The sequence below is a fragment of the Urocitellus parryii genome, chromosome 8 (genome assembly GCF_045843805.1).
Source record: "Urocitellus parryii isolate mUroPar1 chromosome 8, mUroPar1.hap1, whole genome shotgun sequence".
In the NCBI taxonomy this organism is placed as follows: domain Eukaryota; kingdom Metazoa; phylum Chordata; class Mammalia; order Rodentia; family Sciuridae; genus Urocitellus; species Urocitellus parryii.
In genome coordinates this window covers 33,698,832-33,723,588 of record NC_135538.1, presented here as the reverse complement: position 1 = coordinate 33,723,588, position 24,757 = coordinate 33,698,832, and the positions used below count along the sequence as shown (strand labels likewise).

At 36.6% G+C, this 24,757-nt stretch overlaps 1 protein-coding gene across 1 annotated transcript in view; it reads left to right on the top strand.

Annotated features, from left to right (window-relative positions):
• L3mbtl3 (L3MBTL histone methyl-lysine binding protein 3) overlaps window positions 1–24,757 on the top strand; it is a 114,154-nt gene that overhangs the window by 5,448 nt on the left and 83,949 nt on the right. Inside the window, exons 3-5 of the mRNA XM_026380900.2 lie at window positions 15,875–15,991; window positions 23,187–23,298; window positions 23,668–23,742. Coding sequence (XP_026236685.1) covers window positions 15,890–15,991; window positions 23,187–23,298; window positions 23,668–23,742 — 289 coding nt within the window. The 5' untranslated portion in view covers window positions 15,875–15,889. The remainder of the gene's footprint in view (window positions 1–15,874; window positions 15,992–23,186; window positions 23,299–23,667; window positions 23,743–24,757) is intronic.

Here is a 24,757-nt window from a genome sequence, read left to right as displayed (position 1 = left end):
AGGAAATTTGAAGGGAATGTGAATAAAGTTGGGTGATATTTAAGGTGTTGAGTTTCTTCCTCAGAAGTGGATTTGGGATTAAGGGCTTAGATGGTTATTGTAAGGATTGCATGCATATTATATGAATACAGTAAAATGCCTTCTGTATTATTCTTGTTTCTGTCATATTTACAGTCAGTACTTTGTATGGAGTCAACAAATACTATGCAAATCGATATTGGGGAGTGCTCCACACAGTCAACACTTGGAGTAGGATTGAATGAATGAATGTGTTGGGACTACAAGAAATAGAATATCAGTCCTTGCTTCAGCATGTTTATAATCTGGGGAGATAAATCATATACATAAAATGATAGTTTATAAAACAAAGCTGCAGTTAAATATGTGTGAATGGTAGAGATGAAGTCATGGGTACCATGATAATACTGTGGTAATACATGTTCCTGTGATAGTGATGGGGCAGGAGGAGTAACCTCTGCAAAACACTTACAGTATTAATATTTAAGGTGAAGTATACTTTGAGTGCTCTCTGAATGTCAAGCATTAAGCTCAGTGCTTTATTCATTCACTTATTTATTTATTCACCCCCCAAATACCTAGTGCTTACCTTCTGGATGTCCACATATTGCTCTAGGCAAGAGGTATTATTTCTACCACTTTCACTAATGTTGAACTTTGGGTATTATTATTTTTTTCTATTAATGTAAACTGATGCTTGGAGATACTTAGTAACTTGTCTATATTTATATTATGCTGTTTGAAAGGGGTAGAACCAGGTAAAATGATATTGGCATGGGATTATTTTGTTTTATCTTTAGGTTTTTGATTTTCAAAACAGTGGTTCCTAGGCTATTTCAAAGAAAACACATTTTCAGATTAATATATTTGCTCTTATACATGGCTTATACTAAGATGAACAATAATGAGTAAATATAAGAAAAATAAATGGGAATAAAATTCATCTTTTTATTTTTTTCCTTTCCTTTTTTAAACCAAGAATTGACAAGATTCATTGTTGAGTTGTTTGGAAAAGAATACCTTGGGTGCCTTGGTGCAGCCTATAATCTTGGCAATTTGGAAGGCAGGAAGAATGCAAGTTCAAAGCCAGTCTCAGCAACTTTGTGAGACCCTAAGCAACTTATTGAGATCCTGTCTCACAATGAAAAAGAAAAAAGGCTATGTGGCTCAGTGGTTAAGTGCCCCTGGGTACAATTCTTGATACCAAAAAACAAAACAACCCCCCCCCCCAAACAAAACAAAACAAAACAAAACAAAAAAAAACCCTCCTTGGTCTAATTCATGAACCCATTATAAAGCAGTCATCAAAAAGAATGGGATCTAAGTTTACAGAGGGGACTCAAAAGTTGATGGAATTTACTCTGAAGCTAGGATTGTTAAAAGAAGTAAGAAAATAAGACAGAGATAATAATGGGGAGGAATGAAGGGCAGTTGTAGTATCCTAGAATCAAAATAAAAATGAAGATGAAATGTAAATAAGAAGATACTCAAAACAATACACTAATTCTGAATTACTGTAATCAGAGAGCCAGGGGCCATCTTTGCATGGTGGAACGGAGTCTCTTTTGCCTGGTTGGGTGGTTTCTCCCTGTTGTGTGCCTCACCCAGGTATCTGGGTCTGACTTAGCAGGATGCTACTACAAGCATTGATTAGAGGTAATAAACTTTTCCTTTTTTTTTTTTTTTTCTTCAAATGGATATGGGGGATTGAACCCAGTGGCATGCTACAATTGAATTACATCCCAAGCACCACCCCCCCACCCCCGCCAAAAACACACACACATGAACTTTTAATAGTTTTTTAGTTGTAGATGGACATAGTACCTTTATTTTGTTTATTTAGTTTGTTTATGTGATGCTAGGGATTGAATCTAGTGCCTCATGCTTGCTAGGCAAGCACTTTACCACTGAGCCACAACACCCAGCCCCAAGCCCTTTTTAAAACATTTTTTATTTTGAGACAGGGTCTCACTAAGTTGCCCAGGCTGGCCTTGAACTTGTAAGCTTCCTGCCTCAGACTTCCAAGTTGCTAAGATTGTATGTGTGCATCACCACACCTGTTTGTTTCTCCTAACTTGAACTTTATTCAGTAAAATTTTTTGAGCACCTATTCTGTCCCAGCCCTTTCAAGGTGGGACAACAGCTTTATGTTATATATAAATTTATGGAATTAAATTTGTTCAGGTTTTAGAACATTAATCTGTTGTGTACTCCCAACCTTCTTTAATAGGATGTTCAGGAAATATTTTGTATTTCTCCCCATGTGTTACACTGTTGCACCCTGAAGAATGAATTGAAATTTCTAAGTGGCCAATTTGGTCTGATTGTTAAATGATCTAAATAATTCACCCTGTTGATTTGTGGTCATATTTGGTGAACTTGAGGCTTATGTTGATAAGCAGGTTGGTCACAAATGATTATCAAGATTAGCTGTAGGCATGACTTCTGGGAGAAAAATAAAATCTGATCAAATCTAACTTATGACATAAGAGAAATCAAGTGTAAATCTTAATTTTAGCTCTATGTTCTATAAAAGTATGAAGCAGAATAAGTAAAAGAAGATACCACTTTTAGTGTTTTTGAAAAAAAAATTTATGAAGGGAAATAAAAAAGAACAAGGCACTACTTTTAGTTTTTCTTTTAAAATTTAAATTCATGCATATGTAGCAAAAGCATAGAAATATCTGTGTCAGACAGGTTCTTGTTCTTTTTATGGCCTTTGAATCCCTCTAATGGGTGTAAAATTTCTATTATTATCTTTCTAGTGTGGTATGTTGATGAGATAACATTTTTAAAGAAATTTCTGCCTCACATTGAGATATCTTGTAGTGCATACATTGAAGATGAACCTCAAATAAAAGCATTTGGTGAGAGTGTATTAAATAGGCCATAGGCCTGTTAGTGTCAGTTAGTGTGATTTCACTTTCTGTGTACATTTTTTTTTTCTTGAAAGGCATTTTTCATTTTCTGTTCCTCTTTTAGAGGAAGTCAGTAGGTGAGGTTACAGAATCTCAATAATTCATCCTTCTTAACAGTAACAAACAGGGGCAGGAAGTTGAGATTTTGTTAAGTTACCCTTGGTGTGCTCCTTTGCACACCATCTCCATGGCAGCATAGATGAGAAATCAGATGAACCATTGCCACCTTATAAATAGGACCATTCTCATTAGAGTATGGTGAGGAAGGAGGTCAAGTGGGCGCTTTCTTGAGAAAGCATTGAGGAGGAAGCATTCTTCCTGCTGATTTCATATTTAAAGGTAGATGGATTAGTTGACGCTCAAGATCTGCTGTCCACGCGTGGTTGAGAATAGAAGACCCAGATTCTGAAGGCTTTGTTCTTGATAGGATTAAGATTTCCGTTCTCACATTGAAATAATCTAGAGTTTGCCTGCTTAAAATCTATGAACTTGGGCCCTCAGGGCAAAATTTCACATCTCTCTACCACAGATCTCAGTTCCAATATGTGTGTGATTCAGAGTTCTTATCAAGCAGGGTAAGTAGAATATCAAAGCTGGTATCTGTCATGCTTGATTTGAAAGGAAAAATTTTCTTTGTAGCAATATGTGTTTGTTGAAAGATGCTTCAAGTGTTAGTTTGGATTTTTCTCATCCTTATTGAATAAGCCCGTTTAAGAGGTTTGAATTTAACTTTTTTTTGATGTGTTCTTCACTGACGCTTAAATAAGGAGAGTTTCTTGGAGTGGTGATGTTGTGCTTCTGCCAAGGAGGTAAATAAATAAATACTTAGCAGCCTAGTTGTTAGTTGGAATTTTCACTGGGGAATGTGAGACCGATGGACAAATAAACTTCTTTTTTTCTGATTTCCTGTCTTTCTAACCTTCCTCTCCATTACTCTGTCGTGTTTTCCCCTGTTTCATCCATTCATTTGATAACCTTTATCAATACCTACTGTGAATCTTCACAAGGGATTATAAAGCCCAGTTAATCAAGGTCTCCATCAGTACTTCTTGTATGCAGATGGTGATGACACAGTGTGATGATAATCAGGGTATCCACGCTGTCTTCCTGGCCTCTTCTCCTCATGTCTTAGGTGCACATACACAAACCAGGGCTTGTGTAGAGAAAGACTGGCCGCGTCACTGGAGCCTCGTGGGGAGGATCCTTAGCTTTCATCTCTCCTCTTCATATCAGCTTCTTGCCACGGTCCTTCCAGTGCATGCTGTCTGCCTCTGCACCCGCTGTCTGTCTCTTGAAGCGCATTCAGGAGCCACTGTTGGCATGTGAGGAGGTTTCAATGTTTTCAGAGCACAAACATCACAGTAAAGTTGCCAGTGGCCTCATTTGTTGGGGTAGCTTTTTTATCTTAATTTTTATTATTATTATTTTTTGGTTGTCAAAATGTTCTTTTCTTTAGAAGAACATGGCTAAGCTAATGCTTATTGATCTTACATTTAGGATACCTTACAAAGTCTCCCAAATCCACTCTGAAATCTACTTGTCCGTGACAACTCGGAGTCTTGCAGTTTTCTTAAACACTGCTCCCTCCACCCCCAATCTCTGGACTCCTGAAAATGAACATAGGGCTTAATGAAGCCAAGGTGTTGGCCTTTGCACAGGTATCATCTCCTGCCCTCTGTTATTGCATATACCTGGTGACCTGGTGCTTGGAGGGCGCATGGATACTGGAGAGAAGATTGTTTTCTTTTGTTCACAATCACTGAAGCTCTTATAGACTGAGTGTCCTCTGTGTGCAAAGCATTCCAACTTGCATATTTTTTTAAAAAAAGTTTTTATATCTCTATGAAGTAGATATTTCAATCCACTTTACATCTGAAGGAGCTAAGGCTCAAGAGGGGAGGTCCCTGCCTATGGTGTACAGATCGTAGTAAATCATGAGGCTGGGATGTAAATCCAGGTGCTGTGGCTGCAGAGCCTTTGCCTTTCACCATCTCAATGTCTTCTCTGTTGACGAAATTACAGCATCCTAGGCTTTATCTTAAGAGATAAAAGTCTGTTTCTTAATTTTCTTATTTGTAAAATGAGGAATTAGTTCTTATCAGTCTTGAAAGAGTTGTGGAGGTCAAGTAGGCTGGTATTGGTGAGATCCTTTAAAATGACAAGGCATTAAGGAACTCCTTCTGCCCCAGCATCTCGGTGTTCCTTTAATGTGTATCAGTGTTAATGGGTTAGTCTGATTACCCCATTTGGCCTTTGGTGGACACGGAGTTCTCTTAGTAAATGTTGGGTCCTTAGGTGTTGTAAAGGACATCATCACAGAGTACATCAAAAGCTGTAGGGCGGTCTCAGGATGCAGGGCCCATATCTTTTTCAGCATTGTTTTCTCAAGTCTGAACTAAAAGAACATGCCTCAGTATGAGATGTCATAGGATTCCACACATGGCTGCAGTCTGGGAGCTAAGTCAGAAGGTAGCATCCTTCAAGTTGCATCCAACTTGAAGATGAGTGACATCTACTCTGTAAAACACTACCTACTTTCATGTTATTTTCTACAGAGGGGTTTCTGTAGAACTCAGTGTGCTGTGACAGTGATTATAAGTCCATAGTGACTGTGGACTTAGTGCTATACAGGTGTCTGCACCACAGCCAGTGTGCATCTCCCAAAGGCTGCTGGGAAATTGCATGTCTTTTATCACTGAATATTTTATCTGGGATAGGAATGAATGGCTTTCTAAAAATTGTGTTTTGGGGAGCAGACTTTGGGAAATATTGTCCTAGTGTTTCATCTAGTCTTGTTTAAATGGAGTCATACCAGTGTGGTAGCTCATGACCACATGTGGGGCTTCTCTGGGGATTGGGTGGCTTCAGGCCTTTTTCACATGGCAGATCTTTCTACATTACTTCGGATGGATTGCTTTATGACAAAAATGGGGGTCTTTCTGGAGCTATTATTAATATCATTAATAATACAATACCTAATTTTAACATAGTAATCTTGACATCTTCTGATGTAGGTTTGAACACACGTGACTTACTATCTTGGATGTTATTGAAATGAGTTGAGTAGCCAGGTGCTGTGATGCATGCCTGTAATCTCAGTGACTCAGGGGGTTCAGGTGGGAGGATAAAATGTTTAAGACCAGGCTTAATCAATTTTGTAAGACCCTGTTTCAAAATAAAATGTTAAAAAACAGTTGGGGATGTAGCTCATTGATAGAGCATCCCTGGGTTCAATCCCTAGTACTGCAAAAATAAGTAAATTAATAAATGTTTGAATTAATTTTAAGTTAAAAATGAGTTGAAAAGAAAAACTGCTATTTAATTTTTTGATTGCTAAGGAGCTCTTATGAACCCAGATAATTGTTAAAGTCAATAATTATAATAAGAAGTTAACATTATATTTGACTGTTGTCTACAGGATAGCTAACATATTACCTGGTTTATCTAATCTTCACCATTACTCAGTAAAGAAAGATTCTGTGATCCTCTACATTTTACAGAGGGGAAATTGATTAAGTGACTAACTCATCCACAGTCACAGAAGAAGCAATTGTCAAACTTTGGGAAGTGGAATGAAGAGGAGGAGTGGAAAGTACTAGTTTTGGGAAGGGTAAAGGATGGAAAGGACTTGTGAGAGTACAGCAGGTCTGAAGGATACTTTGTGAAGTCATTTGATTCGTGCCTTTGAAAGATGCCAAGGAGCCAGAAGAGAGTGAGGATGGGGGTTCAGAGCAGTTCTGCATGTCACAGTGAGAGCCCTTTTAGCTGATATAACTGAAGAATGATATTAAGGACTTTTGAGTGTGTTTCTCTGTGCCAGGTGTAGCATTTGGTTGGTAACTGATGATTTCTATGAAATAAACCAAAAGCCTTCTTCAGTTAATGGCCTAACAGTAATCATCATGGCATCAAGGCCTTTGACTCCCACAGTGGAGGATGGCCTTTCTCATTGCCATGTTCCTCTTCTATACTGTTTTCATTTTTTTTTTTTTTGTGCATGATAATGATTTTAGGGTTAGCATTCTTGATTTGCTCTTTAGAGAAGATAACATTGCCCTCTTAACCAAAATCTGGAAGGCTTAGTTCATCAACACCAGGCCTGATATCTCATGCCTGTTATCTGAATGACACAATTTCAATCTGATTCTGGTTCTTAGAATTTTAATCTGATTCTGCTTTTGAGGTAATGTCTACTCCCATTTTATACTCTCAGCTCATAACCACAGTATCTTTGTACCTTAATTTTGAATTTGTACCAATTAGCTACAAAGCTATAAAATGCAACTCTAAAGAAAGAAAACATAAAATAATTACAACTATTTAGCTAGTCTTAGTGGACATCAACTCATTGTTCTTTTAAATATAATTTGGGGAGAATGATGGGTTGAGCAGGAATAGGCTACACTTAGTGCTTTTTTTCAGTGATCCTTGTTTTTCCCCGTATCTGCAGGCTCAGACTCTTGGGGTGCAGACAGGGCCCACTCTTCTGCTTTGTGCCGTGTCCTGTTAGGTCACTTCTCCTCATCTCAGCCCAGGCAGGCTCCTCACTTTGAGTCTGCAGCAGGAGCTCAGCACATAGGGAGACTGTGCCCCTCACACCGACCCTCTCTGTTATCCACTCATGGCAGACAGGAGCAAAGAAATGGTATGAGGGAGGAATGATGAAGGACATAAACTCATTTTATGTCAAAATTAGATGCAGTAGATTCTTGACATTTGTGAGGGATATGGCCCAAGCCAGTTACAATTCAAAATTTAAAAAACATTGTAGCACATAATTCCTTCCAAAAAATTACTAAAAGTATACCTGAAATATTTAAATGATCTTTCTAGACCCTTAACTGCTTCTCTCATTTGATGAGGGATATTGGTACTGTCTGGAGAACTTATTGACACAAATTCACATGTATTTTCTACTGATTTACTTTTGGAGCATTTGGTAGTTTTGTTCACACAGTGTGTCTGAGTCATTGCTTTTGACATTTCAGTCTTTAATTTATCTGAAACTTCTATTTTGTGGCTAGGGCCTTTTACTTTCATAAACATTTCCATATTCCCCTCATTCTGTCATCAACTCTTAGACTCAACTAGCAGTTAATTCTGTTTGTTTCATTTCTTAAAAAGAAGCAGAGTTTTTATCACTTTATTTACAGTGTTCACAGCACTAAGACGGAGCACTGTGACTAAGAGCATAACTGGACCTTGGCCAGGCCAGACTATCTTGCCCCTGCCCCTCTTTATGGTATGTGTGATTCAGACTCATGTCTTTGTAAAACGGAAAATTATGAAATGTCATGAGAACCTCAGGTGTCACTCAGGAATAGTAGAAACCACCAATATATAGTCTGGGAATGCATACCTTGGTTGTGCAGGAGTGAACCCTACACTTCTTTTTCCCATTCAGCTGTTGAGTTGATGCACATGCACATATAGTTAACACCTACTAGTAAACTTACCCAACAGCATTGCAGAAGTTGATTTCCCTTAGTGACTATTAGGTGATAGATTCAGTTTTTGACATCAGTTAACAAATTTCATGATAAACATATGTATGTTATAAAAGGCATGTCTTATTTTTAAATTTTTTGTGGTATTGAGGACTGAACTGAAGGACAGTCTACCACTGAACTATACTCCCAACCCTTTTTTATTTTTATTTTGAGACAGGATCTAACTGAGTTGCTCGAGCTGGCCTTGAACTTTCGATCCTTCTGCCTCAGCCTCCAGAATAACTGGAATTATAGGCATGTGCCACCACATCCAGCTTATAACATAATTTTAAATAAACATGAAACAGGATTTAAAAACTTACATTTTTATAATTAAGAAAAATTTAAATATGTTCAAAGGGGACACAAAAATGTGCAAAGAGAAGGCTTCCTCCCATGACTGTCCTTTAGCAAACCATTGCTTCTTCTTGGATGTAGAAGTGATTTTTGACAAATCCTTCTGGAGTTGGTCTATACATATACAAGCAATATACATATTTATATTTATCTGTTTTTGTTTTACATAAAGTGTAGCAGTTTTTGTACCTTGTGTAGAATTGGTACTATTAATAGTGTCTTGGAATTCTTTATAACGGTGTGAAGTTTTTTCTTGTTGTCTTTCACAGTGGCATTATATGTCATTGTGTGAATTTACTATAGTTGTTCTCCATTGATGGACAGTTAAGTTTTATATAATTTTTTATACATATATGCACAAGCATTTATAAAATAAATTTCTAGAAGTATAATTGCTGAGTTAGAGGTTATGATCTTGAATATTGATCTGCATAATGGTTGTTTCAACTTAATAATGCCTTCATCAAGGAATATGAGAAGTCCTGTTTCCCTGTAGTCTGATAACAGAATTTTTTGTGTGTGTGCTAATAAGCACATTCTCTATTACTGACCTATATCCCCAGCACCTTAATGTAATATTTTTTTCCATATTTTTTATTGGTACATTATAATCATACATAATAGCAGGATTCATTGTTAAATATTTGTACATGCACATAACATAGGATTTTTAAATGTAAGATATCAATAAGTAGCCTAGGGGCGTGGCTCAGTGGGAAAGTACTTGCCTAGCATACCTAAGGCCCTAGAGTCAATCCCCAGCCGTGCAAAAACAAAACAAAGCAATACCAAAAAAACAGTTTCGTTACCACCTAACAAAAGTGGTATTGGTAGACTGGGGTGGCCAGGGACTTGTTTACATGAGAAAGTGAGGAGTTTCATCCAATAGAATTATCTCCAGGGAGAGTCAAGTTGCTCAGCTGTGGTTTGGAGACTTGGAATGGGGTAGGAGAGACATACAGGAGGTAATTCTGAGGATAGTGTCATATGTCATTTAGGCTGCTCTCTAGACCTTTGGTTGGAGGCTAGGGCAAGAAGATTATAATAAAAATGAATGAAAGCTGAAGTGAATTGTTTTGTAAAAAGATACTTTGGGTGGGCTGGGATTGTGGCTCAGTGGTAGAGCGCTCACCTAGCACGGGCAGGACCAGGGTTCGATCCTCAGCACGACATCTACACCTAAAAAATAAAAAATTAAAATTAAAAAAAAAAAGATACTTTGGGAAGATAGTGCATTTGTATTGGTGTTAGCAGCAATGGCCCTTGTCTTCAGTGAAGTCATCAGTTCCTTGGCAAGACATCTGTAGTGGGCACTGGTAGGGGCCTGCTGGGCATCAATGCCTTCGTTTTTATCACGGTCAGCCATAACATGTATATTAGGGGAAATTGAAAGCCCCACTGATACATTTGGTAGATATCTGAACCCAGAAGCTGCATTGTCTGACATCAGTAGAGGCCAGAGACCATTAGAACTCAGAAAGTAGGAGAAAAATGCTGAATCTTGTTTGAAAGCACAGAGGCCCATCGTGGTGCACTTTTATGACATTTTCTTAGGAAATCTCAGCAGCATTTAACAAGAGATTGGGGGTGGGATTTTCTGCAGAATGAGAAACTCTATTCCTTGTATTATGACTCCTATCAACCTGCTTTTTATGGCCTGTAGAATACAGGTTACATATAGGATTATGGAATGTAGCAGGTGGTAATTACAGGAACAAAACAAAAGCAAGAACATTTTCTAAGCATTGAAAAAAAATTGCTGAAGTCTTTTGGGCGTGATTTGTTGAAGTGAAAGGCCTTCGAGTGTTTGTATGTAAGTGTACGTACATGGGGAGGGTGAAATGAGGAAGAAAGACTTGAGATGTCGTAGAAGCAGTAGCTTTTCTTAAGATAGTATTGCATGAAGGCTGTTCTACCTGAATGAAAGGTGGTTGAAAACACTAAATCTGTTGTAGCCATTCAGACTTCTTATGAAAAAGTAAGCCACCGGTGGCCTCAAAATTAGATGACGATGCGAAAAACAATGTAATGATATTTCTGTGTTGCACAAAAAAGTCCACAAACCTTAGAATGAAAAAAAAAAATGGATGAAACAAGCTTTACAAATTTTAGATAATATGCTTACAGACTGAGCACACTGTGTAACATTATTAATATTTTATATAACAAAAGCCTATTCTGATGATTTCCTAAAACTCGTAATGAACATTAACTTCAGGTTTTGTGAAATGTTAGCTTTTAGATTTCTCTTCCTGGACAGACAGGATTTTACTGCTGTGAATTTTATACATGTATTACTTTTGGGTAGGGAAAAAGACCAGGGACTCTGGTTTTACCCAGTTTATCCAGCAGGGGGAAAATTATTCTATCACTACCCTCTGTCAGAAAAAAGTTGCCACTCCTACATCCCTTGATAGGGAGTCAATTTTATGGCTGATCTTTATCCATTTGGTGAGGGAGGAGCATACAAGAATTTAAGTGCAAGTCTTCATTTATTTCATACTCTTACAATTTCTTAATTTAATTCTTCCTTATGTCTTCACATCCTAGTTCCTGTTTTGAGGATTAAGTTAATGATAGTGGAATCTGATTCTTCAAATTAAAACGGGATATACATTTTGAAATGTCTAATGTTTCATTTTTTTAATATTTAAGAAGAAAAAAGAAAGAATATTGAAGTACCTAAAATTTTTCAACTGAAGACAGCTATCACTCAAGGAATCAAGGAATCCCAAGTAGTCTTTTTTTCTATTGACTACTGAAAAATTAATGTTAAAAATGTTAAAGTGCTATAATATTTTATACAAAGAATCCACAAACCTAACCTTTTAAACACACATAAGGAAATTACATTAAAAAAAACTTGGAAAGATATTTTTCAAGCACGTACAAAGCTTAGGATGTAGTATAATAAGCTGCCACGGACCCTACCTACATCTGGACAGTTCCTTATATGTTGCCAGTCTTATTTTCACCATTTCACCCCATTGTTTACTCCATAGCAAATTTCTCCTAGTATGTCATTTCCTCTACCATTTCACTTGTATCACTAAAATATAGGCACAGCTCCCCTTTAAAAAGTGCATACCAGCATCACCCCTTTAAAAAAGCAACACTATTTCTTCTGATGTCATGAGATAGCCAGTTGGTATTCAAAGTTCCTCTTCTATGTATACAATAGATAGATAGATAGATAAATAAATAAATAAATAAATAAATATTTATTTATGGTAGTGGTGCTGGGGATTGAACCCAGGGCCTTGTGCATGCAAGTCAAGCATTCTACCAATTGAGCTATATTCCTAGCCCTATATAATAATATTTAAAAAAAATAGTTTAAATCAGGGTCCAGACCACATCTATGAATTGTAATATTGGGATTGGTTGATATATATCTTAAGTATCTTTTTCTCTGTTTCAATTTTCCTCCTCAAGTTTTTTCCTTGCAATTTCATCTTTGTGGGAAAAAAATAAGTTTTTATTCTGTAAAATAGTGACTTTGAGACTTTTTGGTCTCACATTGCCTTTACACTTAAAAATGGTTAAAAAAGAGGGATTGTTTGGATGATATATAGATATAGACAGATAGATCTACATGTCTATATAACATACTAATATTTACTGTTAGAAATAGGTTGTTTTGGAATGTTTATTTAAAAATAACAACAATAAACCCAGTACATAAGACTATACATAAGTGTATATTTTTATGAAAGATAAAAATTTAAAAAAAAAACCAGAGCAGTGGCATGCTTCACATTTTTGCAGATCTTTTTTAATATCTAACTTAATAGAAGATTGTTGTAGTCTTATATCTGCCTCTGCACTGTCTATTGAAATCTGTTGTTTTGGTTGAAGTATATGAAGAAAATCTGGCTTCATATAGAGGGTTGGAAAAGAGAAATATTTTACTAGTCTTTTCAATAATAAGTGTACATTCTTCTTTGATACCACACTAAAACTTGACAGGTGATGGTTTCTTGAAGGTTAGTCGAATGTAATTTGAAATCTTATCAGTTGAGTTTTTCATATTTTGAGGCATTGAAATCCATTTGGTCTGTCTGGCATTTTGCATGAATCCCTTATCCATGCGTAGTTTTGTAACATCATGCATTGGTCATGAGGAAAATATTTCTTCACTGAATTGTATATATCATTCAAGTGTTAACGAATTTTGTTATGAAGTATTTTAAGTACCACATTTATTGTTATCACCACCCATCTATCTCCTTTGTGAAGTCTTTTGGGAAGCTGTCAAATTCATGGTGATATAAGTATTCAAAAATTCTTTTTTCCCCTGGAATACTCAAATTAGTATTTCTTTTTTTTTTTTTTTTTGATGTGATAGCCTCACTTCATTTATTTTTGACAAAATATTTGCCTAGTATCCAAACCTGAATAAACACAGTTTGTTAAATAAAAATGGAATTCCATGCAAAAAGCAGCTTTAATTTCCATCTCAAACAATTCACCAGTGCTTATTTCTTTTTCCAAATAGTGAGCTGGTTTCCTCCTAAACTAAAAAAGGTGATCAGTGAAATATTCTTTTTTGTTTGTTTTGAATATTAATATGAATTTATATATATTTTTTTCATACAGGGATTGAACTCAGTGGTGCTTAACAACCGAGTCTCATCCACAGCCCTTTTTTTATGTTTTGTTTAGAGACAGGGTCTCACTGAGTTGCTTTATGACCTCACTGAGTTGCTGAGGCTGGTTTTGAACTCATGATCCTCCTGGCTCAGCCTCCCAAGCTGCTGGGATCACAGGCCTGTGCCACTGTGCCTGGCTTCATGCATTTAAATTTATTTGATGTATTTTAATTAATTGCAACTAGTAAGTGTACTACTTTGCCTTATTTTGTCTAGTAGGAGCCTCTTCAAATTAGCCCCTAAGTTCTTTGGTTGTGATGTCCCTTGTCTTTGATAGTTTCTTTGCTTTCTTATTTGACAAGATGTCCCAGGCTCATCTGGGACATTTTCTGCCATTGAGCAGAAATCAGTTCCTTTTCTGGGAAGATTGTGGTAACTAAATACAATTTCTCCCAAATCAGAGAACCAAGCTGCTCATTATCATTGATTAGTGATTGGATAGCTGGAAAATAGGCATAATACATCATGAATTTATATTGATACTTGTAATTCAAATTTAGGATCCATTGATCCTTTTGTCAGTTGTCTATGATATGCACATAATGACTGACTTGTTTTATCTCATATTAAACAAATTAGAGTTTCAGAAAATATCAGTATTACCACCAATGATGTGATTATGGAAAGTTTTGTAATTAAAAAATGAAAATAAAAGCATTATTAGTTTAGCTAGTCAAATTGGCCTTTTTTTATTCCACATAGGGCCTGAAGTGGATTAGGCAAGTGCTCTACCACTGAGCTGCATCCTCAGCCCTTTCTTATTTTTGAGACAGGGTCTTGCTAAGTTGCCCAGTTTGACCTTGAACTTTCTTCAGCCTTTGGGTTAGCTGGGGTTTACAGGTGCTTGCCACCACGCCTGGCCAAATTGGTTCTTATTATTTTTCTTTTGATAATAGGAATTGAACTCAGAGGTGCTTAACTATCGATCCGCATCCCCAGACCTCTTTTATATTATTTAGAGACAGGGTCTGCTGAGTTGCTGGGGCCTTGCTAAGTTACTAATGCTGGCTTTGAACTCGGGATCCTCTTGCCTTAGCCTTCCAAGCCTCTGGGATTACAGATGGGCACCACGGCCCCTGGCCAAATTGGTTATCTTAACTGAGCCTTACTATTGATGTTTGCTGTACGTCTTAAGACTGTTTTCCTGTTTCTTAAAGCAACATAGTTGCAGCTATTTCAATGGAATTGAATAAATCTATTCACTTTCTGACTCAATCACATTGTGTATTTGTTACATTAGTAGATCAGACACTTAATTGATAAATGTAGTGTAGATGACAGTCAATAATGGACTAAATTTTCCCTGTTCTTTTTAACTGTCAAATTGGCCTCTTTATTTTTTATCAATATTTTATCCAGTAGTCTCCTTATATCCGCAGTTTTGCTTTCTGGGGTTTCAATTACTTGGGTGTCTCAGTTATTGGAGGTCAGCGGCTATATGAAAGTATTAGATGGAAAATTCAAGAAATAAGAAATTCAAAAGTTTTAAATGGTGTGCGGAGTAATTGACAAAATCTTGCCCTGTTCTTCTCAGGACATCAATCATCTCTTGTCCAGTGTGGACATGCTGTATACACTTCCCACCTGCTAGTGACTTAGTTGCTGCCTCAGTTGTCAGATTGACTGCTGTGGTATCATCGTGCTTGTGTTCCAGTAACCTTCATTTTACTTAATTACAGCTCCAAAGTGTAAGAGTAGTGATGCTGACAGTTTGAATATGCCAAAGAGAAATCATAAATTGTTTCCTGTAAGTGAAAAGGTGAAAATTCTCAATGAGGAAAGAAAAAAGGTCATATGCTACAATTGCTAAGACTTACAGTAAATTTTGTTAATCTCCTACTGTGCCTAATTTGTAAATTAAACTTTGTCATAAATATGTGTGTATGGGGAAAAATGTACATGTAGGGCTTGGTACTGTGTTTTTAGGCATCCACTGGACATCTTAGAATGTATCCCTAGGATAAAGGCAGACTACTGTATACATTTTATTCTTTATCCACACCTACTCTCTTTTCAGTGTCTTAGAAAAGAAAACATCCTTAGAGGGCAAGAAATTCTTGCTGTATAATATCCGTACCCAAAGAGGATGATTTTTTTTGTTTGTTTTAAATGAATATGCTATGAATGAATGAATTTATTTTTTTTAATAATAGCACAATTTTACCATAGCACTTATAAAATTATTTTCCTATAATTTTATAGGGATTGGAGTGGGGAGATGCTGAGGATCAAACCCCGGGTCTTATGTGTGATAGGAAAAGTGTTCTTACCACTAAGCTTTACCCCAAGCTCAGTTAACAATTATTATTAGATCTATGACTATGGGATAGTGTAATCAAGATAATTGTGTACTGGAAATTGAAGTAGTGATTACTAAATTAAAAATGATTTGCATGTGGAATATTTAGTGATATTTCTTCTTTTTCCCCTCCCCTTCTAGGTTAAAAAATAAATCATGACTGAGTCTGCTTCTAGCACAAGTGGTCAAGAGTTTGATGTATTCAGTGTTATGGACTGGAAAGATGGAGTGGGCACCTTACCAGGAAGTGACTTAAAGGTAGGCTCTCCTTATTATTATGATTGTGTGTGTGTGTGTGTGTGTGTGCACATCTGTATGTGTGTTTATTTTTAAGTGAATACATATGTGAAATAAGAAAAGCATTAAGCACAGTGCTCAGGTTTTATGTCATGCTCACACATCAACAGTAAATTTACAAGACACGTTGGAATGCTGATGGATTGGCAGAAGCTTTTGTTACTTGAGTTAGAAGACTAAGAATATAAGAATAGTCTGTAGCATGTTCTTATATTATGGAAATTAATTTATAGCTTCCAGGAGGATCGTCTCAGTTTTGACTCCATCATGAGGGCCAGTAAATACAGAAATGGCAGAGATGAAGAGATTAAGTGCAGAACTTTGATTTTCATAGAAATCTTAGCTTCTTGGATTTTGTAGTAATGGGCTTTGCTACTTGGAATAACTATATTTTCTTTGTCTTAGACTTTTTGTTTAAAAACTGGGTAAAATAATGTTAAAATACTGAATAAACAGACTTTCATTTTCTTAAATTACTTATAATGTAAATAATTGTTTTTTGTATAATCACTTGTTCAAAACAGGACTTCGCTGTAAGTCATAGTCCTTTTTTTTTTTTTTAGATGAGAACCCTCTTCAGGAGTTTCATTCTGCTTCTGTTGTACGTGCTTGCCCTGCCCCTTTCCCCAGGACCCTGTTCTACTCTAGGCCCATCTGTGCTGCACTGTGAAACATGGTTGTGCAAGCATCCATCTGGGGAGCCAACTGCCCCCACCTCTCATATCTGATTTACTTTTGCTCTGATCCTATCACTGAGACCTTGAACCTGTCAGTGGCCTTTTAGACTTTCTGTCTGTGTTTGGTCATTTGGGTGTTTGAACTTCCGATCTCCCTAATAGACTGTCATCTGACTGGCCTCTTTAAGGCTTAGTGTTCTGAACTATCTTGAATAGAAAAATTTCCCCCTGATAGAGGCTTCTTGGAATCTAATCCCTTTTCGTGGCTGTTTGACAAGTATCTTAGCCAAGCCTGCCCTCACTCATCCTCAGTGGGGTGATTTGAACAATCTGGCTGTCGTTGGAAAAATACTTGAGATTTTAGTTTGGTTAGGTTTAATTAAGTGCAGTGTTCCAACATCTCAAGTTTACTGTCACAGAAATATTGCAATGAGTTTAGTGAAATCTGGAGAAATTGATTATTTTAAATGAATACCAAAAATACAGTTGGATAGGAATATTTATTCTAGCTCTCTATAGCATAATAGTTGATAACTAGACTAAAACTGAATAAGATAAATTTTAAGGTAACTCAAAAGAAGAATCCAAAGATTTCCAACACACAGAAATGATTAATGTTTGGAGAAGATGGAAATATTAATTACCCTGATGTGATCATTACACATTGAGTGTGTGTGTGTGTGTGTGTGTGTGATACATATATGTATATACACATACATATATGTATACATATATATGGAATTATTATACTGTACTATAAATATGCAGAAATATTTTGTGGCAATTAAAAATTTACAAAAAAATTTGGGGTGTTAATTTTACTTCTGTGTGACCTTCAACAAGTTAATTAAACTCTTCAGATCAATTTTCCTCTATAAAATAAGGAATTAAACAAATATTAAGGATTTTATCTGCTCTGGCACTTTCCAAGTGTCCATCTGGACATGATATGATAGAGAGTACTGAAAATTTTTGAGTAAGAAAAAATATTTCTCAAGTTCTAATAAAGCCAAACATATATGAGCCACCTGAACTTTGTCAGATTATTTAAAATTCCCAAGCTTTGGAAGCTGTATCTGTCAAATTGGGCTTTTAGAATCTATAATAAGGTTTACAACCATTAAAATGGTTATGAGGATTGAAAAAAACTAATGTATATAAACACTTAACCATTTTTTTTATGGCTTTACAGTATCTTTTTTATTGCTGCACTCCCTTAATTTTTCTTGTATTTTTATTCCTTAATGGCTTTTTTTATTTTTTTAACATCAAGTGAATGGAGAAATTTGCAATTATTGTTCAGTTAGCTGTTTTCCCCCCATTTTTTATTGGTGCATTATTGTTGTACATAATAATGGGATTTGTTGTTATATATTTGTACATGCACACACTATAACAATATAATTTAGCCAATATCACTCCCCTGCAAAAAATATACCTTTTAAAAACACAGAATAATAGGTAAGAAACACGTGAAACAATGGGCATGGAGTAAATGTGAGTGTGGAATCTTTCTATTCTACAGTCCAATAATGCAATGGCATGTACTTTTATTGGGCTTAGGTTTTTAACTCTGTAATGAAAAATGACTGTATTTTCTATCCATGCATTGTATAACACACTTGGAAATCAAGGAGGAAGAAGAAATACTGGGGAAGGAAGACACAGAAAAATTAAATTTCTATTTCCAATTCTGAATATTCTCAGCTAACATCAAAATATAGTATTATTATACAGTTATAAAACAAAAATCTGTATTTTATCAATTAGGAAGAAGTTTAAATTTTGGAATAATTATAGAATTACAGAAAATTTGCATAAATGTGAACAGAGAGTTCATATATATCCTTCACTGTGTTCAGTTAGCTTTTGACAGGAGATTGAAGTTTCTACCTGTAGGAAATTTGGATTGCTTTAAGGTTTTCTAAGCAATGATCTTTAGAAATCAGCTTATACCTCTTAAGGCAATCAGGTAGTTAAACCACTTAATGGGTGTTATAATCTGGGTTATTTGATATCACTTTGAGATTCCTCTAATTACTGGGTCATTGCCAGGTGTCCGTCCAGTTCCCGTTATGTGCTGCAGACAGTTTGACACTTTCACTTCAGAAAATAATTTGAAAATTATTTTTGACTTTATGGCTTTATTACCCATTGTATCTAAAATTCAGAGACTAGCCTGTTGATTATATTATATTGGATGTCTAATTCATGTGCTTGTTGTATTAAAATCTGAGTTGCTTAAGAGATCTGATTGAGGAAATGATTTTGCAGAAAGTTAAAATACGAGAACTTTGAATCAGTAGTAAAATCTGCCCTCTCACATCATGCTTTGCTTGTTGGATACTAGCCATACTTCTGCTTTTTCACGAGTAGGGGGGCATGGGGTTCTCCTAACAGTATGGTAGCTTCAGAAGGCCCGCCACACTTCACTCAGTTTTCTATCATGGGAGCAGGTTTTTATGTGCTTCAGCTTTGGCCATTTTGAAAGGCTTTTCCTCTGGGAAAGCCTCATGATCACGGCCACTCTAGTTATGTCTTTCTTCTGCACTTGTTGGTATCTTTCACAGCAAAGTTCAAGTCCCCTGAAATTTTCTGTAGGATATGATTTTGTTTTCTTTTGTGATCTGGCCTCCCTTTGGGCTCATTCCATTTTATTTCTCAGCACCTCTGTTTTCTATCCATACCAAACTACTGAGATTTCATACTCTGGACCCCTTTTACTGTTCCCTGGGCTGGAATTCCCCCTTCCCCTCCCTAGGCCAACTAACCCTTAGATAAAGCAGAGCAAACTTTGTCCTTGAGGACAGATGTGGGAGGAATAAGGGAACTTCCTCTCTGATGAACACTTTACCTGCATCTTCTTGTTTCATCCTTTTATGTACTCCTTTGCGGGTAGTGTCTATCTTGCAGGTCAGTTTACAGACAAGGAGGTGCAGAGTGGTTATTGCATTGGCTCACGTCACTTACTGGCAGAGCTGGATCTTGAGAACAGGCTTCTCTAGTATTAAAGTTGATTATCTTAATCTTATACTATACTGCTGCTTGAAGACTGAGAATATTTTCATATCAACAGAGATACAAGAAAAATTTACAGGGATAGAGGAGGTAAAAACTGATTTCAGCTGAAGAAATTAGGAAGGCTTTGAAAAGCAGAGTTCTTTTGGTCTTTGGGTGCTGAAAATAGAGATTCAGTGAAGACTTCTAGGGGCAGCAATGGGAGGAGGGCAAGAGAGAAGGGTATCTAGAAGGGGCAGGAACTTCAAAATCCAGAGAGTGGTACAGGAGAACAGCAGGACTCCACCAGGGGTCTGGAAAATATTGTGGTCATTAACAAGGCACTTTTTGCCTAAGCAAGCTTTGGAAACTTTACCACTGCCTAATTTGTTCTTTTTTAAATGCAGAGAAGCATTTGTAGATTAATGTCTTAGGGCCAGCCATCAGAAAAGGCAGGTGACTAAGTGGTGGTGGAAAAGAGCCTGGCAGGGTTCCCAGTGCCAAAGCAGTTTTTCTACCTGAACTTCTAATGATGTCTGAAATTTATCCACAGAGAATTATTCCTCTGGGTCATAAGGATTTAGTCTTTGAAAGTCCCTCAGTAAAATGCAGATACTCTCCTGAGAGAGATAGCATCTTATCTAGTAAGAATAATTGCCATTTAGCTGAGAGCAAGACCATGTGGCTGCAAAGCTCAGTGCTCTCTTAATGCTCAGTTTTGCCCTCCTGGATGAATGTTTAGAGCTGTTTAGTTATCAGACATCTTTGCCTTTAAAACACATTGGTAATTAGAATTAAAATGTCAGCATTGAAAGTAATAAAATGATAAGAATAACCTCAGTAGTGTCTTCTAATGATCTATTATTGAAGACAAACAAAAATAGAAAAAGAGCCTTTGTTCCTAAAGCAAAAATAAAGAAGAGAATTTTGAATCAATTAAAGGTGGTTCAAGCCAAGCCAAACAAACCACACTTTTGCCATCCCTTATAAATTTCAGACATAATTGTTTTCTGATTGACCTGGCTACATCAACATGCAGAAGACGTTACCATGTCAGCTGGTGTGTTTGTTTTGCTTGATAATCCCTTTTGTAAAATTTAAAATTTTTAAATTCTTAATTGTAGAAGGGAGCCACTTGGCAAATTTTTGTACTGCTCTGAGATCTCTAGATTAAAAGAACTGATCATTTAGAGAGAGAGAGAGAGAGAGAGAGAGAGAGAGAGAGAGAGAGAGAGAAAGAGAGAGAGATATGAAGTTTCTCATCATTCCAAAGCCATAAAAGCATTACCAGCCTCAGAAACTGTTTACTTGGGGGAAAAAACAAGTTAGCAAATCAGTCTTCCTGGAATCCTTTCATTGGGACTTTGGTAATGTTAGCAAGGCCTAAAACCGTGTGCTCATATTTTTCTACAGTAGTGGGTGGTAGAAGACATAGTGAATGTGAATTTGAGAAGACACAGAAAAAGTTGATCTCTGTGTCCTTTTGCATATGATAAGGTTGCTTTGAAAATGCTTTGAGGATTTTGATTTTTGAGATAAGTAACTTTGATAAGGGCAGATGTACTTTACTTTCTCAGGGTTACAGGATGCCTTAGAGGATATGATGAAACCTATGGACTCCACCCCCCTCCCAGAATATACATGTGCACATAACCATAATTTTGAAAGCATCTCATGCATCAACCCTTGAAGTCTATCCACAGATCTCTGACTTAGAGAAGCTTACTGTCCCTAGTGACATTGTATCTTTATTTTGTATTTAGACTGTGAATCAGTTACTGGCAATTAATATTAGAAGGAAAAGATGACAGGTTGAATGTTGTGTTGTGGGGATATTACCTTTTTTCTTCAAAAGTTTTTGAGCCATATCCTTCTAAATATAATAGTTGTGCATTTTTACTTGGAGATTCCATTCAGTAGTGTTCTGTTTCTTAGTGTTTGAAATGCAAAGTGGTTTCCAGGTGAGCAAGAAATCTACAACTTCAGCCACAGCAGCCTTTCTGTTTATGAAAATGTTTGATGCTATTTTTTGCATTTATCAAGTAAGCATATATGAAATAACATGTAATACTTAAAAGTGGATATAAATTAACATGTAAAGTAAAACATCTTACCTCAACCTAATTAGCAAGTTTTCCCTTATTTTTTAAAAAAATCATAATTCAGAATTGATTTTGTCACATTCTTTAATATCATTAATTAATAATTATCATGGCAGCTTGTTTTTTCTACTCTTGCCCAGTAGATGGTACTGTCAGCCTTATTATGAAATATTCTGTTTCCAGAGTTGATCAGTAAGAATAATTCTGTTTCTTTTTTTAGTTTAACTTATTTTTAGTTCTTTTCCACCTCATTAAATTTTGCCATTTTCCAGACTGCTATATCATGCTAAATGTTCTACACACATGTTCTCTGAGAACTTGTATCTAGAATGTGTGAATTCAGGGCCATGCACAGAGGTAACTGTCAGGCATCCAACACACAAACAGTAAACTCAGGTTATTGCAGAAACTACTTTGTTTGAAGCTTGCCATAAGGTGAGAGGAAGTTTTCAATATTAGGAATGTGAATGTCCATGTAATCAAAATACCTTTACTTTTTAATGATAAAATTGTTCTGTAAACTAGAGATGAAGATAATGGAGAATTTTATTTTATTTGGTATTGGAGATGGAACATAGGGGTGCTTAACCCAAGAACTACATCTCCAGCTCTTTTTATATTTTATTTAGAAACAGGGTCTCACTAAGTTGCTTAGGGCCTTGCTAAGTTGCTGAGCCTAGCTTTGAACTTGCGATTCTCCTGCCTTAGCATCCCAAGCTGCTGGGATTACAGGTGTGCACCACTAGGCCTGGCTTATTCTTTTTGTTATTATATTTCCTTTTTGTATTGCGGATTAAATCTCCAATGCTTTGCTACTGAACAGTATTTACTTTTTGAGACGGGGTCTTGATAAGTTGCCCAGGCTGTACTCACACTTGAAACCTTTCTGCCTTAGCCTCGCTGAGATGCTGGGACTACAGGTGTGCACCACACTATACATGACTTAATAGTGGGGGATGAAGATTATATATATATATTTGGTGGTGCTAGGGATTGAACCCAGGGCCTTGTGCATGCAAGGGAAGCACTGTACCAACTTAGCTATATCTCCAGCCTAATAATGGAGAATATTAAAAGGCAGTAAAGAAAGAGGAAGCACAGCTCTGGGGAGGGAGACATCAATACAAGTAAAATACAACTGGAAAAATCTATGGGACTGCATAGCTTCAGTCGCACCTGTGTTCTGTTTTCCTTCCCCCAATTTGAAATTTGCAAAATGCAAAGGTCTTAATGTTGGTGAAAGCCTTGTCCAAGATGCATTTGTTTCAATTAATTTTTCACACATAGCTAATTTGTATAAAGACTATATATGAGTCATGTAATAATTATTGTCCTGAACATTTTTGTAAATCTTGCCTCTTTCTGCTGTGTCATCCCTAGTTTCGGGTAAATGAGTTTGGAGCCTTGGAAGTTATTACAGATGAAAGTGAAATGGAAAATGTTAAAAAAGCAACTGCTACCACCACTTGGATGGTACCAACTGCTCAAGAAGGTAAGAAGGAGTCGTCTGCTTTTTATTTATTCCCATTGAGAGTTTCGAAATGAGAATATCTAAGGTTTTAAAACAGGCTGGAAATTTGAAAGTCCTGGGTGATTTTTGTGTCTCATGTTCTTAGGTAAATTTCTGTAATGAAAAATGATAGGAGCCAGCTTTTAAAATATTTAAAATAACTATAAACTGTCTTCTTTCCTAATGCCAGATCTGTAATAGCACAAAGTTAGTTTGAAATTATCAAGTAAATCCAAGTTGTAATCGCCTACACAGGTGATTGAGCCAAAGCCTGCCACTTTTTTTCTCATCTATTCCGATGGTTGTAACTAACACCTATATGCTGATGACTCCTAAATCTATTATCTCCAGCCCCGACCTCTCCCCCGAGCTCCAGGCCCGTATTTCCACCTGCCTACTGGACATCTCCACCTGGATGTCCCACAGGTACCTCAAACTACACATGTCTGAAATGCAATTCATTTTCTATTTCTTTCTCCCTTTCCCCCAAACCTATTCTTTCTTCCGTAACCCATGTTTCAGTTGACCTAGCACCATCCGCCCAGTGGACAGGCCAGAAATACAGGAGTCATCCTGAACTTGTTCTTCCCATCCCCATATCCTCTTACTTAATGCTCTTGGTTTTTATTTCCTAAATATGTCTCAGATCTGGCCTTTTCTATTATCACTGCTACTGCCTTAATTTAGGCCCTTATCAACTCTTACCTGAACTATTGCAGAAGTCTTTTAAGTAATTACTTTGCTTCTAATCTCACACCCTTCCAACTTACCCTGCACCCTGAAGTCAGAAGAATTATGTAGATTGCTTATCTGACACTTGCTGATTTCTCTTTGCCTCTTTAGCAAAACATACCAAGATTTGGGTGACCTGCACCCACCTGCTTGCTGTCTCCTTCCTTTCTGTCCCCTTCTCTGTGTGTGTTGTGTCCTGCCAGTGCCAGCAGCACAGAATTATGTGGGATTTTCCCAACTCAGCTTGTGGTTTCATGCTTCCTTGCCTTTATTCATGCTGTTTTTTCTGGCTCAAATGCCATTTCTCTCTTTGTCCATTTGGCACATTTCTCTTCAGCCATCAAAACCCTATTGAGGCTTTGTATCAGAAAATCCTTCCCTGACCTCACCCCACGCCGAATGAATCACTTCTTCCTTTGCACTACTTCTGGAACTTGTTCATGCTTCTATTATTGCATGCATCACATTTTATTGTAAATATTGGTTTTCTTGCCTGTCTCCTCCTCTAGACTGTGAGCTGTCTTGGGCAAGGTCTATAACTGTCGTTACCAGTGTGTAGCATAAATTGTTGCCTTATAAATGTTTGCTGAATGAATGATTAGTTTAATGATTTAGGCAAAATGAAATGTGAGTTACCCAATGATTTGTGTAATTATGATTCAGAAAATCTACTACATTAAAAGTAAAATAGATGCTAATTAAGTAAAAC